Source organism: Rhinolophus hipposideros, assembly GCF_964194185.1.
Source record: "Rhinolophus hipposideros genome assembly, chromosome: 9".
NCBI lineage: Eukaryota > Metazoa > Chordata > Mammalia > Chiroptera > Rhinolophidae > Rhinolophus > Rhinolophus hipposideros.
Genome location: NC_138055.1, coordinates 74,400,597 through 74,416,486, shown reverse-complemented (window position 1 = coordinate 74,416,486; position 15,890 = coordinate 74,400,597). Strand labels below are relative to the sequence as shown.

The window sequence follows — 15,890 nt, the reverse complement described above, 5'->3', positions numbered from 1 at the left end:
AAGCGAATTTAGAATAATATATACAAGTCCGTGCAAATGAATAACAAAGCAACAGCTCGCAATTAGTTTCATCAGACTACACTCTTCCTGCCCATTGAAATCAATGAAAACAGAGTTGTTTATTCTTTGCCTAGAATTTCTCCACAGTGACTAAACATTGGAGGCTTTTCGTATGGTGAAAATAAATAACATAACATTCCCCATTATATAGGATCTCTAGGAATTATATGAAAGTGTAAAATGACATTCTAAAGAGAAATGGCAGTAGATGTAATTTTCCGTGCCATTTTTAAAGTGATGGCTGCTAGTCTTAGAGCCCTGCTACTCATCATACTGCAGCCTAGGAATGGCTGGCATTGGCATCACCTTGACCATCAATAGAAATGTAGAGTCTTAGGCATCACTCCTGACCAGCTGAATCAGAATCAGCATTTTTAAGATCTCAAGATGATTGTGTGCACATTGAAATCTGAGTAGTGCTGGTCTACAGTAGTTTCTCAACTGCTGTTGCACAAGTGAGTCACAACTGGTACCTGGATATATATCCCTGAAGCCCTTGGGGCACCTGGGGTAGGCAGCATCTAGGCAGCACCCTAGTTTGATGAGCTCTGTCCCTAAGCAGCCTTATATGCCCCTAAGCAGACTGTCTTATAAATGTTATAATTTCCAATGTGAAAAAAAGGTTAGAAAGCATTGGAGCATCATGTTGAGAAAACTGGGGGAAATAGTAGAGCTGCCTTCTCCTTAAGGAAAATATCTATCTACATCTTACCAGTAGAGGGCGTTGCTGGTTCATCACATTTCACAGTTCCATTTGAACATTGGCTAGTAAAAGTAAACAAATAATTTATGAATCCAAACTTCAATATTTTTCTGTATATCAAAAACTATATAATGCGTAAGAATTGATTTAGTACATATGCAAATGTTATTTTTTCCCCACAGAATTTTTTACAAATAAGTTACTGGCTTAGGTCTAATTAGGAGAGAGCTATTTCAGTTCAACACATTTCTATCGAACATATGTGTGGGACACTGTGACAGGGGGAATACAAAGACCAAATTCAGAGTTTTTACCCAAATACAAAGGCTATAACATTTGGTGGAAACGTAATACAAACCCATGCAGGGGTACGGCAATATTTTATGTAACAAAGTGCAACACAGGAAGTGAGGGGAGATACAGATGGCAAAGAGGCAAAGACCAGCTCCTACTGAGACGCTAAGACTTTATCCCTGAGGTAAGTAAGCCACTGAGCTTAGTCAGAGAAGTGATTTGGTTGGTTTGAATTCTAGAGAAATCATTTTGGCAGCAGCATAGAAAATAGAATGGAGTCACATCTTCCTTGCAACTTACGTTCTAAAGTCATGGCATAAGACAAAAAGCAAATACAGGCAAAATTAATCTTGAAGGTCCCGTAAAAAGATATCATGATAGGGAACAACACACTATTCTCAACAACTCCAACATAAAGAGTTTTTCTTTCTCCAGCTTTGGACCTGATGATTGTTCTGTATTTGAGCCCACATGAAGAAACTGACTGATAGATATATAGGGCCATGTCACATGAAAAATATGCTTATGTATTGTCTAACACTAGCATGACACTCAGATGTGTGATTTGCTCCCACTGAGAATAGCAGCAAGAAGCTGAGACAGATGGCCAGCACTTCCATATCATACTCATTTTGTGACAGGCTTTTTGAGAGGAATGGCAAATGAGGTCGCTACACTAATGATATATCTTCTTTTTCACCGAGGAGGAATAATTTCTTCATTTTTTGCCAATTTACTTAAATAAGTTCAATTATGTTAAATTCAAGAGAGCTACATAACACCTGGCAAAATGGAAGGGGACAAGACTAGAGGCAAAAAAACCAGGTAGAAAGGTCCAGGGAAGAGATGGTAAAGAGACATTGTTAAGCAGTGGTGATGGAAAGAAGGGGGATTTCAACTACATGCAGAAAGTAAACTCCAGAGTCACTGGGAGTTTATTGGCTCGGGTTATTAAGCAGGAGGAAGGAGTCAAAAATGACTCTCGTTTCTGGCTTAGGAAACTGTGGCTGGTAGTACAACCTAAGAGAAAGACCCAAGAGCTGGTTGCTTTTGTATCATGATGGAGAAGTGGAAGGAAGGGAGATGGAGGTAACAGTAAGGTAAATTGAGCATAGACGGTATACTGCTGTGAATATGAAACAAGCTACAGAGCAAAGTAGGCAAGAGAACAATCACTGCAGAGCCACGTTGCCTGAGATTGAATCTCGGCTTCATTAAGTTGCTTAACTGCCTATGAGCCATTTTCCTCACCTGTAGACTGGGAATAAAACACCAGTATTTACCTTTTAGGGTTACAGTGACAAGTGTATTAATAATAGGCATAAAACACTTAGAATGCTGCTAGGACTACAGAAGGTACTTAGTAATGGTGACATCATTTTGTTATCATTATTTTCTACTATTAACTACCGTCTACAATGATCTATGGGCACCCATGGTACAACGATTAGGTTGGTGCAAAAGTAATTGCGGTTCAAGAAGTTAAAACTAATTGCAGAAACCACAATTACTTTTGCATCAACCTAATAGAAGAGGGATGTTAGGAGTTGGACGTAGATCAGTGTGGACTGCTGCGTAGACATGTCTGTATCTTTAACAGACAGGTTACAATCTGAATGAGTGTTCTCCTAGGAACAAGTGTCATCTCACTAGCATTAATGATGTTCTAAGCAGGCAGTACCCTGACTCCAGCATGTGACATAGTTAAATCCATTTTTGAATTGCTTCTTGTTAAGCCAGTGAATGAACCACAAAACTAAAACCCATCAGTTTCTTGCATTATTTGAACATCCATCTCACTCTGAACTTCTAAAGAATCGAACTGATCAAAGGGCTTCCATTTCACTGCATGACATGTCAATGCATAACTCTTTTCTGCAGTTATGAATACAAGACTTAGGCATTCCATGTTGAAATGTAATATATATGGTTTTAAACGGTACCTGTATTTTTTAAATTATAATAATCATACTTTAATTTATGGATTCGGTTAAGATATTATATTAGTACATATTATTTGTCAAGTACAATCACCATCATGGAAATCTACCATAAGCCTGAGGGTGTTGGGATGAGCTCTCCTGGTTGATAAACACTGCCCCTATAATGACACCGGCAATGAAATCTATAAGAAAAAAAAGAAAACTTAAATTAATAAAATAGGATATATATTTAAAACAAAAAAAACCACTAAAATTCAAAGAGAACTTATGCTCTGTGTTGGTAATTTTAAGGCACATTCTAAAGATGACATTATTCTTTGAGACTACAACGAATTCTGTTACACAAATGGCAGACACCATTTAAATGTGAAGTCTTATGTAGCTTTAAATTTTGTTTTCTAAGATAGAAAATCTGCATTGTTTCAGTGACAATACAGATTGTGTTGTTTTAGTCACAAAAAAGTCCCTGAATGTACCTCAGAGAAACTAACTAATGTATCATTTAACTCTATGGATAAGCCAAAAGTCTCTTATCTCATGTGATATTCGAGAAATTTCTGGGTGCTGACCGACATTGCAATGCTGCTCCTCAAATTTACCAGATGATAGTGAAACATAAATCTTGTTATTAATTTTGATATGGTAAACACAAGTATAAATATTCTCCAGGATTAACCATCAGATTCCTTAACTCTTTCTGTATTTGTAACATATACAGGGTTAAAATTAAATAAATAAATAAATAAATATTCAAGACATGATTCACAAGCAGATCTTTGCAGATATGCACACCTTTTTGATGGATAAAAGTGACAGTGCAATAGTGGGAAAAATTATTTTTTCCAATAAATAATGGTGCTATGGTTTCCAATAAATGGTTAAATTGTTTCCAATAAATGGTCAGTTAGAATGAGAAAGAAAGAAAAGAAACAAGCATGAAAGCCCAGTTAACCTATAAGAGCCAAAAGAGATAAACAGCAGATGCTGTCAACCCATTTATTCCTATGACTTACATGGGCACACAAAAACTAAGTGTGTCTTCATAGTATTTGCCTTCAGGACAGTTGCAGCCTTCTGCACAATCATCGGTACACTGTTCCGGGGATGAGAGAGAAATGCAGGAGCGGTGACACAAGGAGGAGCAGTGATGGTACAACATACCTTTCTGGCACACCACCCCTGAGGATAAAGGAGAGAGATTTCCACAGAGTAGAGAAGCATTTTATGCTGGGTGAGAGGTTTAAGACCGATATAAATCATGAGAAAGAAAAAGATATCACACATCAACAAACCTAGAACCTTACAGAATCTGTAAAGGAAGTTAATTAATTAAACCATCTTTGCTTCAATAGAAATACAACAGAGAAATAAAATTTCAATTTTGAAATAGTTCTAAGAGTGACATTCCATAACATTCTTTAATAGCCTGTACCATAGTTTTTAAAAATATTTAAAGTAGTTTATATGTGTACATAAACTTCCTGCCCTCACATTTTAAATCTATTTACTGCTATGCTGACATTATCTTCTTTAGGGCATTATTTAAACCTAAGTAAATTTTTAGTCTTCTACAAATAAGACAAAATTTGACTTTATTGATCCATATTCATAGCTCTTATTTTTTTGCCTTCTTAATCATATTTTTCTAAACCTTTCCAATTTTTCTTTAGACCAAACTTAACTGATTACAGTAGGCAAACTAAAACAATCTAAAAACACACTCATACAAACTCCCAGAAAATACTGGGAAAAAATATGACTAAAATTATATGACATGTATAATTGATCTTGAGAGAAAAAAACTAGGGGGGAGGGAAGAGGTGAGTAACATCTCTAGATGCCAGAAGTGAATAGGGAAGTAAAATCCAGAAATTTGAATAGAGGAGAGAAGGATCATTCTGTTGAACTTTAGATTTAACTTACGTGGGAATGAAAAATGAAACTTGGTCATTTAGAAGGCAAGGAATTGGGAGACCTTTTACTTGGACCCTCAAAAACGCTCCATCCACAGTTGCAAAGATGGACTCTAGCAGGGGTGAGCAAACTTTCTGGTAAATAGTTTCAGCTTTGAAGGACATATGGGACCTATCACAACCACTCAACTCTGACCTTGTAAGTTAAAAAGTAACCATCGACAATGTGTAAACAAATGGGCAATAAACTTTATTTACAAAAACACAGGACACCCAAGGAGGTAGTTTACCAACTCCTGGACTAGAAGAAATCTGCCCATACCAGAGAAAGATGCAAGGAAAGCCTCTCTAACTCGGTGGGTTCTGTGATAAAATAAAGTATCCTCTGAAAAACCAAAATCCTAGATTTATAGCCTGCACAGGTTTCTTATATGGATTTACATTACTTTTAAATTTACATTATCATTGCCTTAGAAACCCCAAGCTGGAAAAATAACATCAAAATTGGCCAGTGAGCCCTCTGAAGTGATAGGAAAAAGCTTTGCGAAACCACTGGGGGTTAGAGGGGTAGAGAGAGTGATGCTCTTCAAGCCCAGGTCGTTAAAGATTCTAATGGAGGGTGGGAGAAATCCCTAATAAACGTTAGCTCATAATAAAATTCTAGAACACATAAGGAAAGAAAACAATCTACCACGAAGGAGAACAGCAGACACCATAACCAGGCGGGCTAAGCCCCAAGACCTAGAGATGATACTTGGCTATTGCATAACTTGCCTATTTAACTACAAATCAGCGGTGCCACTATAACACATAATGCTTTTCCCTACTTTCCAATATGTAGATATGACATTTCTAGAATTTTTTCAAGTTTTTCAAATTACTTCTGTTACATATTTCAAACCATGCAGTTACACTCTGTTTCCTTATAACAGAAGTCGGAAGTTATTGATCTAGCCAACATATCCCCGATTTTAAGAAACAAAATACTTCATGTGTTTTTCATATTTGTTCATTATACTTCAAATAATGTAAGCAATATTGACCTTCCATTTTTTTACATGAAATCAGTAATTGCAAATGCAAAAATTTCTAAAGTGTTCTCTGATTATCTGTATCTGTGCTCTCACCATCATACTCACCACAGAACGAGACATGAGCTCTGAAATCAATGGTAACACCACGCTGACTGCAGAGGTAGGCATAGTGGGCAAGAGCGTTGCACAGGCAGGGGCTCCCACACTTGCATGCATCATGGCGGCATAGCTGATAGTACAACCCAGGGCTAATGTAGAAGTGGCAGGGAGCAAAGAGCTCCTGATGGATGACATCACAATGTGCTGCGTATCCAACTAACAGACAAAGAACCCCATTAGCACCTCATTTACTAGTTCAGATCTTAATCCTAAATATCAAGTTCCAGAACTATCCGTGCATCTTGCATTCCTAGAAATACACTGTATGGCTTTTAATAAGAGACAATATTTTCAGCTTACATTGTTTTTATTTGTTTGTTTTTACTTTTGGTAATATTAGTAATGGTACTTAATCTACACTCAATAACATTTTAGCAAAAAAAAAAATATTGTGTTTTATCTGAATCGCATAAGTAACAGAAGGGTTGCTGGAAAAACCTCAATCACCCCATTGCCTGAGGAATATTTCAGGAAATCACCCCAATTCTACTATAAAGGATTGGTAAGTAGTGGGATCCTTATCTCCAGACATCCACACACAATAAAAATGGTGCCAGATTGTGGAGGTTATGGCAACTCCCTGGAATACACAATTATGCAGGGTGGTTGGGAATTATCTCATTCCAATGGAGTCTCTGAGGTGAATGGTAATGTAGCAGGTGCCACAGAGTCATTGCACATAAGGTCTGCACAAGGCACAAAGCACAGGGTTTGATAAATGAATTCACAAATGTGTGAATAAATGAATAATGGATAGAAATTAGGGATTGGAACATATGCTAAAGGCCACGAAATACAATTACCAAGCCTTTCGGTGGGGTGTGTCCAATCACTTCTTGAAATTTGTTGTCCTTTCTCTAGAGAATGACTGAACAGATACCATTTTTTATGGGAATAACAAAATTTGACAAAACAATCCAGATCCCACCTTTCTGGAAAAGGCTATGTGAATTCCTTAATGTAGTACACCTAGGTTTCATTGATTTCCTCACAGCTAAAATTAATCAATCTTGGAGTTGTCACTGTCTTTGAGAGATCAGACAAGCTGCCAGAGATCAGAATGTTTTCATTACAAGGGAATTATACCGAATTTATTTTGTGGAGTATTTTAAATATATTTATTATTGATAAGGAAATACATGGCAATTATCTGAGTATTATATTTTTGCATTGTTCTGCATATGGATATGAAAACAAATGACTTAGACTTTACAACGTACTCTTGGCATGCACCCCCTGGAGCTCCTAATCCCCAGGATCTCCAAAGCAAAGCAGTATATCAGTAGGGTTTTTATTGTGTGCCCTAAAGATTTGTACATCAAAAAATATTCCTACTGACATTAAGCAAAAGGGTGACTCAACAAGATCCTTGTGAAAAAAAAATCTTTTGGAATCCACATCAGCGTTTTTGACTTTTATCTATTTATTTTCCTTTCTTTGGGGATTTTTCTGAATTTACCTATTTGAAATTTAAAAAAAAGAAAAAAAAGCAGTTCATGAACAAGGATAGTATCTAAAATATATGTCAGAGAAGACATAAGATATAGGGATAAAGGTGATTTTATATATCTATGTCTACAGTGTATCTCTATATAGCTATATCTATCTATCTATATATCTACATATATATGGCATGCAATAAAGGAGGTAATTTTAAAAAGACCTGAGGAAACTGAATGCATCAGTTGGACTCTATTCCAACTCTTACACGTTATTAAAGAAAGTTTTTAAAAAGTTGCTGCAATATCAGGAGGGAACTGAGAAAGTCAGAAACAAATTGAGCGAGACTAAGGAGAAGGAGTAACTCTATTAATAGAAAGTTAAGGACAGAATATGGGAAAGTGTTGTTAAATGGGAGTGAGATAAAAGTATTGACTCATAGAGACCAAAAGAGTTTAGTCTAGTCCTCTTATTATAGATTAAAAAAAAATGACCAAAGAGGTAACAAACTTCTTCAAGTTTAGATATTGGCTTAAACAAAAAGCACTAAAAGCAGCATTATTTTAGGATTTTCCAGTACACCAAAACTATAAATTAATAATAAGGACCATATGACAATCAACAGAATCCTCCCAAACAACTACTACAAAATTGTATTGGCTTCTCATGGATACTCAACCAATATTAATAATGCATTCTTATAAATTACATAAAAACAATAAATTAGCCAAAATAACAAACAAATCAAAAAAAATTTTTAATCTACTTAAGCATGCACACTTTTTTCACAAAGAAATTTTACAAAATAATAATGATAGCAAAAATATGTCTTCTTTTATTAAGCAGTGAAATGTCCTTTCACACAGTTTGCTGCTGCTTTAGAAAAAAAATATACATAGCCAAAAATTTTTGGCATGTGAGTTGTCATGTCATTGCAAATTGCAACTCTGGAGCATGACCACCTCAAATTGTGACACACTTCGTGGCACAAAGCTTCTTTGGATCACCGCTTCCTATTTATAAAACCGTAATATATTCTATGAGTCGGAACTTATAATGTGATAGTAATAAACAGGAGAATCCACATGAGCTGTGATACTATGGAACTGAAGTCAACCTCCGAAGACTATAACAGCATTATTAGAGTTTTTCCAGAGATTTTTCTTTAGCATTCAAATAATCTGATCTCTCCAAAATGCTAGCCCACATCTGGGAAGAACTTGGGGTTATCTAAACACCTAAAATAAGTAAATTTATGAATGCAAAGTAGTAAATAAATTGTCATTTCCTGGAGTTCTTTTTTAAAACAACCTACATTACATAACAAGGCATATGTAAAGGCATTCTGTCAAACAAAAATACATAAGGAATTGCATCTATTTTATCATAATGAAGAAAATAAGAACTTAAGCTTGCTAATTTTAGAAGATTTCAGTAATATGTAGACCTTTCCCCTAAGTTTACATGCATAGAAAAAGACTTACTGTTTTGTTGATTAATGTTACAGGGGTCCATCATAGGTATGTGAACAGGTGCGAAACAAGTGGAGGAAACTCTCCAAGCATTTGCATGAAGTTGTGGTGTACCTTCTATCATGCCTGATGGAGAACTAGAAAGCAGATCATATTCATCTTAGTTTCTCCCATTCCTTTCATTTGTTCATAGTCTTTAGATATCGAAAAAAAGAGAATACTATTTTTTTTAATTTACAGAGACATCTTAGAACTTAAAATGTTCTATTTTTTTTAAATATACATAGTATAAGCTTCCTCTTATTATAATTTTACAATGTGTCAAGTTGTGGACATACATGATTTTATTTAATAATCATCTTAGCCTTGTAAAGAAAACATCATTATCCCCATTTAGAGAGAAGCAAATCAGAAGCTCATATAAATATTAACGTTCACTCAGCTGGTAAGTGTCAGAGCCAAGATTCAAATCTAGTTTATACCTATTTAACGAAACATCACACAACAAAAATATTAATGTATGTGTGGTTTAGAATGCATGGAAAGAAGAGGTAAGTAGCTCACATGATTCTTTTCAGGGTAAAGACAAATGTCTCAAGAATAAAGTCTATAATTCTGGTTGAATATTTCAATTTCCATTATGAGGCCTGAAAGATGAAACTGAAGTTTCATCGTGAGGTTGAACAAACAAACCAAATGTAAATTGAGGGGAACTGGGACAAAAGGCACCCTTCACCCAAGTTTGCGCACTTCTTCAGTTCCCTCAGCAAACCAAAATGGAAGAAAAACATCTACTCTTTTGAAGTCAGGCTTACAAACCACACTGTGTTTAATAGCCAAACACTAAAATGCCACCTCCAGCAGCCATCAAGATTTATTAACTCATCAGCTAATATTTACTGACAATTCCTACTAGACTCTGTGCCAGACACCATCAAAACTACTTAAAGAATCAGGTTAGACTAGCTCTGCTGCAAACCAAGCAAACTTGACTAACACAAGCCCTTACTCCATTAATTGCTACGACATGGCTAAATGATAGAGGAGGCTTTATCTCAGCTCTCTACAGTGTCCTAATAAATTCACTATTTTAGTTACCATTTAGCTCAGTCACCATTAACAATATGAAATTTCTCACCACAATGGCTGAGAAAGGAGAAAAAAAGGGAACTGCACAAGCCATTCCACAATGCCCAGGCCTTGTCCCCACCCTTTCCCCTTTCCTTCCTTTTCCTATTTCTCAAAATTAAACCACTCTAGAACTGTAAAGAATTATAGCAAACACCTAATCCAAGCTCTCATTTTGTTCAAAGGAGAACACTGAAACTCAAAGAAATTGTATTACTGCACTAGTTCTTCTCATTGTTTCCATCTCCTTCCCTCTTCAGTCCTACAAAGGACAATAAAATAGGTCAAGGTGATGGGTGTAGTCAGAGTTCCCAGAAGGCACTATCTCAGAGCTTGGCTCTCTTATTTCATTTAGTTCACTTAAAACAATAAATACCAAAAAAAAAAAATCAGGAGTTAAAATGTAGACCCATTTTTTTTGTTGTATTTCATTTTATAAAATAACCATTTGGCTCAACATAGTTAACTTATTATAATAAAGCATGCAAAATAAATTTTCAAGTAGTTAATACTTTCCACTCCACTGTTTGCAGATTCACATTAACCTTTGTGAAGTAAAGAATTTTAACTGCTTATGCTGGAAAGCCAAACAACGTTAGAAAGTTATCTCCAACTCTGAAATATTATCCTGCACTGTTATCATGCCTGAATGTTTATACATGGAGGAGACTGGTGCCTTAGGAAGAGGCAGACAGATCTGCCATCTGTTAAGCATTGATGGCTAACCCATTGTGATAAACAAGGAAGAGAAAGAAGGCTTAATGTCTTTTTTGCACATCTTAGCTAAGCCACTTAATATAGTTTCTGTTTCACTATTGTGATAAAGATATCGATATTGTGACCTACAAATAAAACAAACAAACAAATAACCTAAAAAAACCTAAAAACAACCTAGTCATACAGGAGAGAAGATAAAAGAAATTTTCTTTTGAAATTAAAGTTTTTAAATACGCCAGTTCTCCTTGCCCCTCCGAATTCTCTTTTTGGTGTGCCATTAAAAGTCCTCTGTTCAGAACAAGACAAACAAATGAGAAACAAAACCTCATAGACACAGACAATAATTTAGTGGTTACCAGAGGGTAAGGAGGGTGGGGGGAGGGAGATGAGGGTACGGGGGATCAAATATATGGTGATGGAAGGAGAACTGACTCTGGGTGGTGAATACACAATGTGATTTATAGATGATGTAATACAGAATTGTACACCTGAAATCTATGTAATTTCACTAACAATTGTCACCCCAATAAATTAAAAAAAAAATCCTCTGTTCAGTTCAACTATCAACTACACATAATGTTCTGTGCTAATTCCTAAGTATACAGGCATCAAAGATGCAATCCTTATTCTCAAAGCCATCACAGTTTTAAATGAAAACCAGACAGATCAATGATGGATTTCTATAGATAACAGAGTCAAAATTAACTTTGGTACGATATGAACTCACTTGTTGAAAAAATAATGTCTGAGTTGGCTTGAACTATGTAAATAGGAGTTCACGAAAAAGATTAGGAGGCAGAGAGAACCCCCAGCAGGAGGAACATGCAGAAGAAGTTGTCATCCCCTCCAGATCGGCAATCCAGCTCCTTGTGAACCACATCATACTGTTTAAATTGGCCCACCATGCTTAGTACTATAACAGGTACTCAAAGCATTCACACTAAATTACACACTAGTCTTTTTACGTGTAGGTGAAAGTGCTTTGTCAGTACAAAGGGCACGAATGTATTGTATTGCTTTTCTTCTAATGAAACACCAACTATCACAAAATCTAACGAGCTTAGATGCCAAACTGTTACTTTAGAGGTCTCATTCATACTAAAGATATCAATATTCTTTGAGTATAATTTACTATCATTAATACCAAAAGATAGTAACAGTTTTGAAAATGCCGTTAACCTTGATAGGTTGCAGGGGGAAGAATAACAAGTAGTTACTCTGTGAGTTAGCCCACAGGCTCTGAGTCACGCCCCCTAAATTCAAAGACCAGTTCCACTGTATTTGCACTAAGTGACTTTGTGCTATTTACTTGCCACCTCAGGGCCTCAGTTAGTTTTCTTATCTATAAAATAGAGATACTAATCATGAGTGTTGCTACAAAATTTAAATACGATGATCCATGTGAAGTTCTTGGAACAGTGATAGCGAAACTATATTATTAAACATTTTTAATGACAGAATTTATATTCTCTAAATTACTAGTCCTTAAATGACGTTAGCTGTACCAAAATCATACTTACAGGAAATCATCCCTTATGTTCCCGTTAAAAGTACCACACAGACCTAGTGTTCTTCTTTTCCATGTACTGGTGAGCTGAATATAAATTCTTTCCCCATCTATAGCAAACAGAATCTTCAAACCAAATGTGGTTTTTAGAAGAATAAATAAAGATGACAGAGTCTGAATTTCAACAATTCCTGCAGGCAGAGAACATACATAAATCAGCGTTGAGATTCAGAGGCAGTGTTCTGAAATGATAGCATGAAACATCAGGACTCTTCTTCTAAGCCCGGGACTCGGGGGAGGCAGATTTCCAGTTCTTGCCTCTGGGCTTCAGGGCCAATTTATGCCACTTTGTGCCTGCTTTCTTTTCTCCCATTTCTCTTCTGTCCCTCCTTTCTAGGTGGTAAGTAGATATTTTTAATAGATTGTCAAGTCCATCTCTAATTCCAGTTGGCAAGCATCTCATGGGAGGAAAGACAGTCCTCAGACATTTGAAATCTGATCTCTTTTCCTCACTGTGTGTGTGTGTGTGTGTGTGTGTGTGTGTGTGTGTGTGTGTGTGTGTGTGTGAATTTTTCCCAAAACTGGTTGTGATTCAATAAGGAAGTGACACTTTCCTCAAAAATTCCCCATTCCCTTGAGGCTGTCCGCAAAAAGAGGAGCACAGCACTTGACAAGCACCATTTTATGAGACACCTTTGGAGACAAGCAACTTGTGTTCAAGACTGAACTGATGACTTTTGCCACCAGAAGAGTTGCTCCTGTAGCCCTATCACAATTTCTGCCATCATTTAGTCACCAAACCCAGAAATCGGAGAATCACTCTTTGATTACTTCATTCCCCTTTTGCCTGCCCTTCCCCAGTAAAATCCATCACCAAATTCAATCCATTTTCTTCTAAATAATTTGCAGTCTGTCTTCTTCCCATCTCTATTGTCACTGCCTTAGATCAGTTCCTCCTCATTTCTTGCAAACACTACTTTAATAACATCCTAACTATGCTCTATGTTTCCTGTCTAATATCTCTCAATGCCACTTCCACGCTGCTCCATAGTGTTCTACAAAAAAAAAAAAAAAAAAAAAAAAAAGTCTTATCCATCTTCTCATTAAAACTCATTATTTGGTTGAACCACATGAGATTGTCATCTGTGTGTATAAAAATGGTAAAATATGATAATTTTACATCAAGTTCAACTTCCTTAGCATGATAATGAGCAGCATAGTCATGTAATTTCTAATACAAATTGGGACATTTCTGAAAGCGAAAGACACTGTTATTAATAACTACCCTGGAACACAAACATGTACAGTGTCTGTCCCAGGAAAATCACAATGTGTGATGCCTTGTATCTAAGGCCTTGCCCAGTCTCATCCCCACTTATTTCCCTATTCTCATCTCTGGACATTCTCCATTTACCCTCTTCAGGCTTTAGCAATGCCATAGTTCCCCCTAAACAAACTGCAGAGTTCTACCCATCTTTACTATGCATGGAACACTTCCACTCTCTTATCCCAGCAACCTTCAACTTTAAATGCTCAGTGAGGCAGCATGTCCTTCAGAAAACATTCCTGACCTTACCTGCACAACCCTCCCAAGGTAGGGAGAGCTGCAATCAGTTAGATCCTCAAAGGCCCTATGCATATCTTTGAGTTTATCATATTTTAAATAAGTAGCTGTCAGCATGTATCTCTCCTCTTCCAAACGTAGGCCACTTGAGGTAAACATTAAGTCCCATAAACATGGTGGTCTGCACTATGTCTAGTTGAGGAACTGGCAACATACAGGCCCTCAAAAGTTAGGATAATCAGCCAATGGGAGAAGATTCCATTTAGCTTGTTCTGTTGTTGTTTTAATGTAAGGAAAGTACACCATTAGCATTGCTTCTTACCATTCAGATTGTAGCCTTGGTTAGGAGTGGTAAGGATTTGTCCTCCCCTATTAAGTGTCACTTGTTTATTAAAATCATCTTCCAGAATTAGAGTTATGGACTGAAGGCAGACTAAGCCAAGATTCTGCATAAAAATCAAATCATCAATTAAAGAGAAAGAGAAAAACAAGAAAAGGTGAGGCAGTGAAAGGAGAGACGTAAGGAAAAAGAGAGTGTATATAAATAAGAATTTCTGGTATCGGGGGTGCCAAAAAAATGTATACACATGACTTGTATTCATCTTTTGTTATCGATATATGTGGAATATTACAATTTTAATACAGTTTTTCCTTTCTTAAATTACGTATAAATGATAAAGTAATAACTACATAATCCATCTTATGTAGCCCCATTACTAACACAATATATCTTTATATAGTACATTAAATATAACATGTACATACATATATTTTACATAGAACATTAAAGTTGTTTTCAATAAAGTACCAATAATTATGTTTTTCATAGCATATAGTTTAAGTAGTTGTCCAAATTCATTTAAGTAATATACGAGACATAAAAAAAATAAAGAACAAAGATATTTAGGATTCTACATAGAAAGCTTATTCAGACTCTGATATATTACAAAGGAAATAAAGTCAAACTGGACAAAAGGCAAATAAGGTAGTTCAGAATTTTGTTGGAAATAACCATTTCATACTGAAATAAAACCATAAAATTAAAGATCTTTGCAAAGTTTTGGCTACCTGATTTAGAGAGATGAAAAATTTGGGTGCCTTTGTTTACAAATTATTGACACCTTTATTTGAAGAAAAAATCTAAAATAAATATTTTAGTATGCTAAGAAGTTTATCCTATCTACTTAGAACAATATGAAACCTGTTCAATCCTGTCAAAAATCAGTTCTTTAAAACAGTGATTTTTGAAGTAACCAAAACTTAAGTCTATTGTGTAATCATGCATGAAATCTTCAAAAAACTATACATACAAATAATATTTTTTAAGAAAGAAAATGCAGTTAAGTATATAATATTTAATCTAAAACATATTGGTTCTCATATTTTAATATCTCTACAATTAGGATGCATCATATAATCAATAGTATAACAGATTAATTATCAATGGGTTTATCTCTCTTTGTAGTATATAGGACAATAACGCATCTAACAACCAATAGTGTCTTATTTTTGAAGAAAATAACTATACCCATTTGTGCTACCATTCTTAACCTAGATGTGAAGTTTGAGTCAAAAAAATAAAAAATGGACATTCCTCAGGTCATGTACAGATATTCTTACCTGCTCACAGTGAGCTTTCTGTAAAGTAACTGTGAATTTATCTTTTCCAGTTCCTTTCACTAGGATGTATTGGCACATTCCAATAAAAGAATAGTGTCGACCATCAAAAGTTGTAAAATGAGAATCACCTACAACGGAGCATTGAACTGACAACAAAAACATAATGAAAATGAGGAGGAGAGAGAGAAGAAGGAGAAGGAGGAGGAAGAAATTCTTTATTCTTAAAAGACAGGATGTCAACATAGGGTAAATAATCATGCATCAAAAAGAATAACTAAAATGTTTAAAATTTATTAGTTTGACAAACTTACTAAATTATGTTATTCAGTTTAATTT

The 15,890-nt window shown here is 35.5% G+C and overlaps 1 protein-coding gene across 1 annotated transcript in view; it reads right to left on the bottom strand.

The window, feature by feature from the left end:
- OTOGL (otogelin like) overlaps window positions 1-15,890 on the bottom strand; it is a gene marked incomplete at its 5' end in the record, with an annotated part of 143,353 nt that overhangs the window by 92,097 nt on the left and 35,366 nt on the right. Inside the window, 8 exons of the mRNA XM_081060233.1 lie at window positions 773-825; window positions 3,108-3,182; window positions 4,014-4,179; window positions 6,053-6,262; window positions 9,031-9,155; window positions 12,384-12,561; window positions 14,257-14,380; window positions 15,555-15,700. Of these exons, the coding sequence (XP_080916359.1) occupies window positions 773-825; window positions 3,108-3,182; window positions 4,014-4,179; window positions 6,053-6,262; window positions 9,031-9,155; window positions 12,384-12,561; window positions 14,257-14,380; window positions 15,555-15,700 (1,077 nt within the window). The remainder of the gene's footprint in view (window positions 1-772; window positions 826-3,107; window positions 3,183-4,013; window positions 4,180-6,052; window positions 6,263-9,030; window positions 9,156-12,383; window positions 12,562-14,256; window positions 14,381-15,554; window positions 15,701-15,890) is intronic.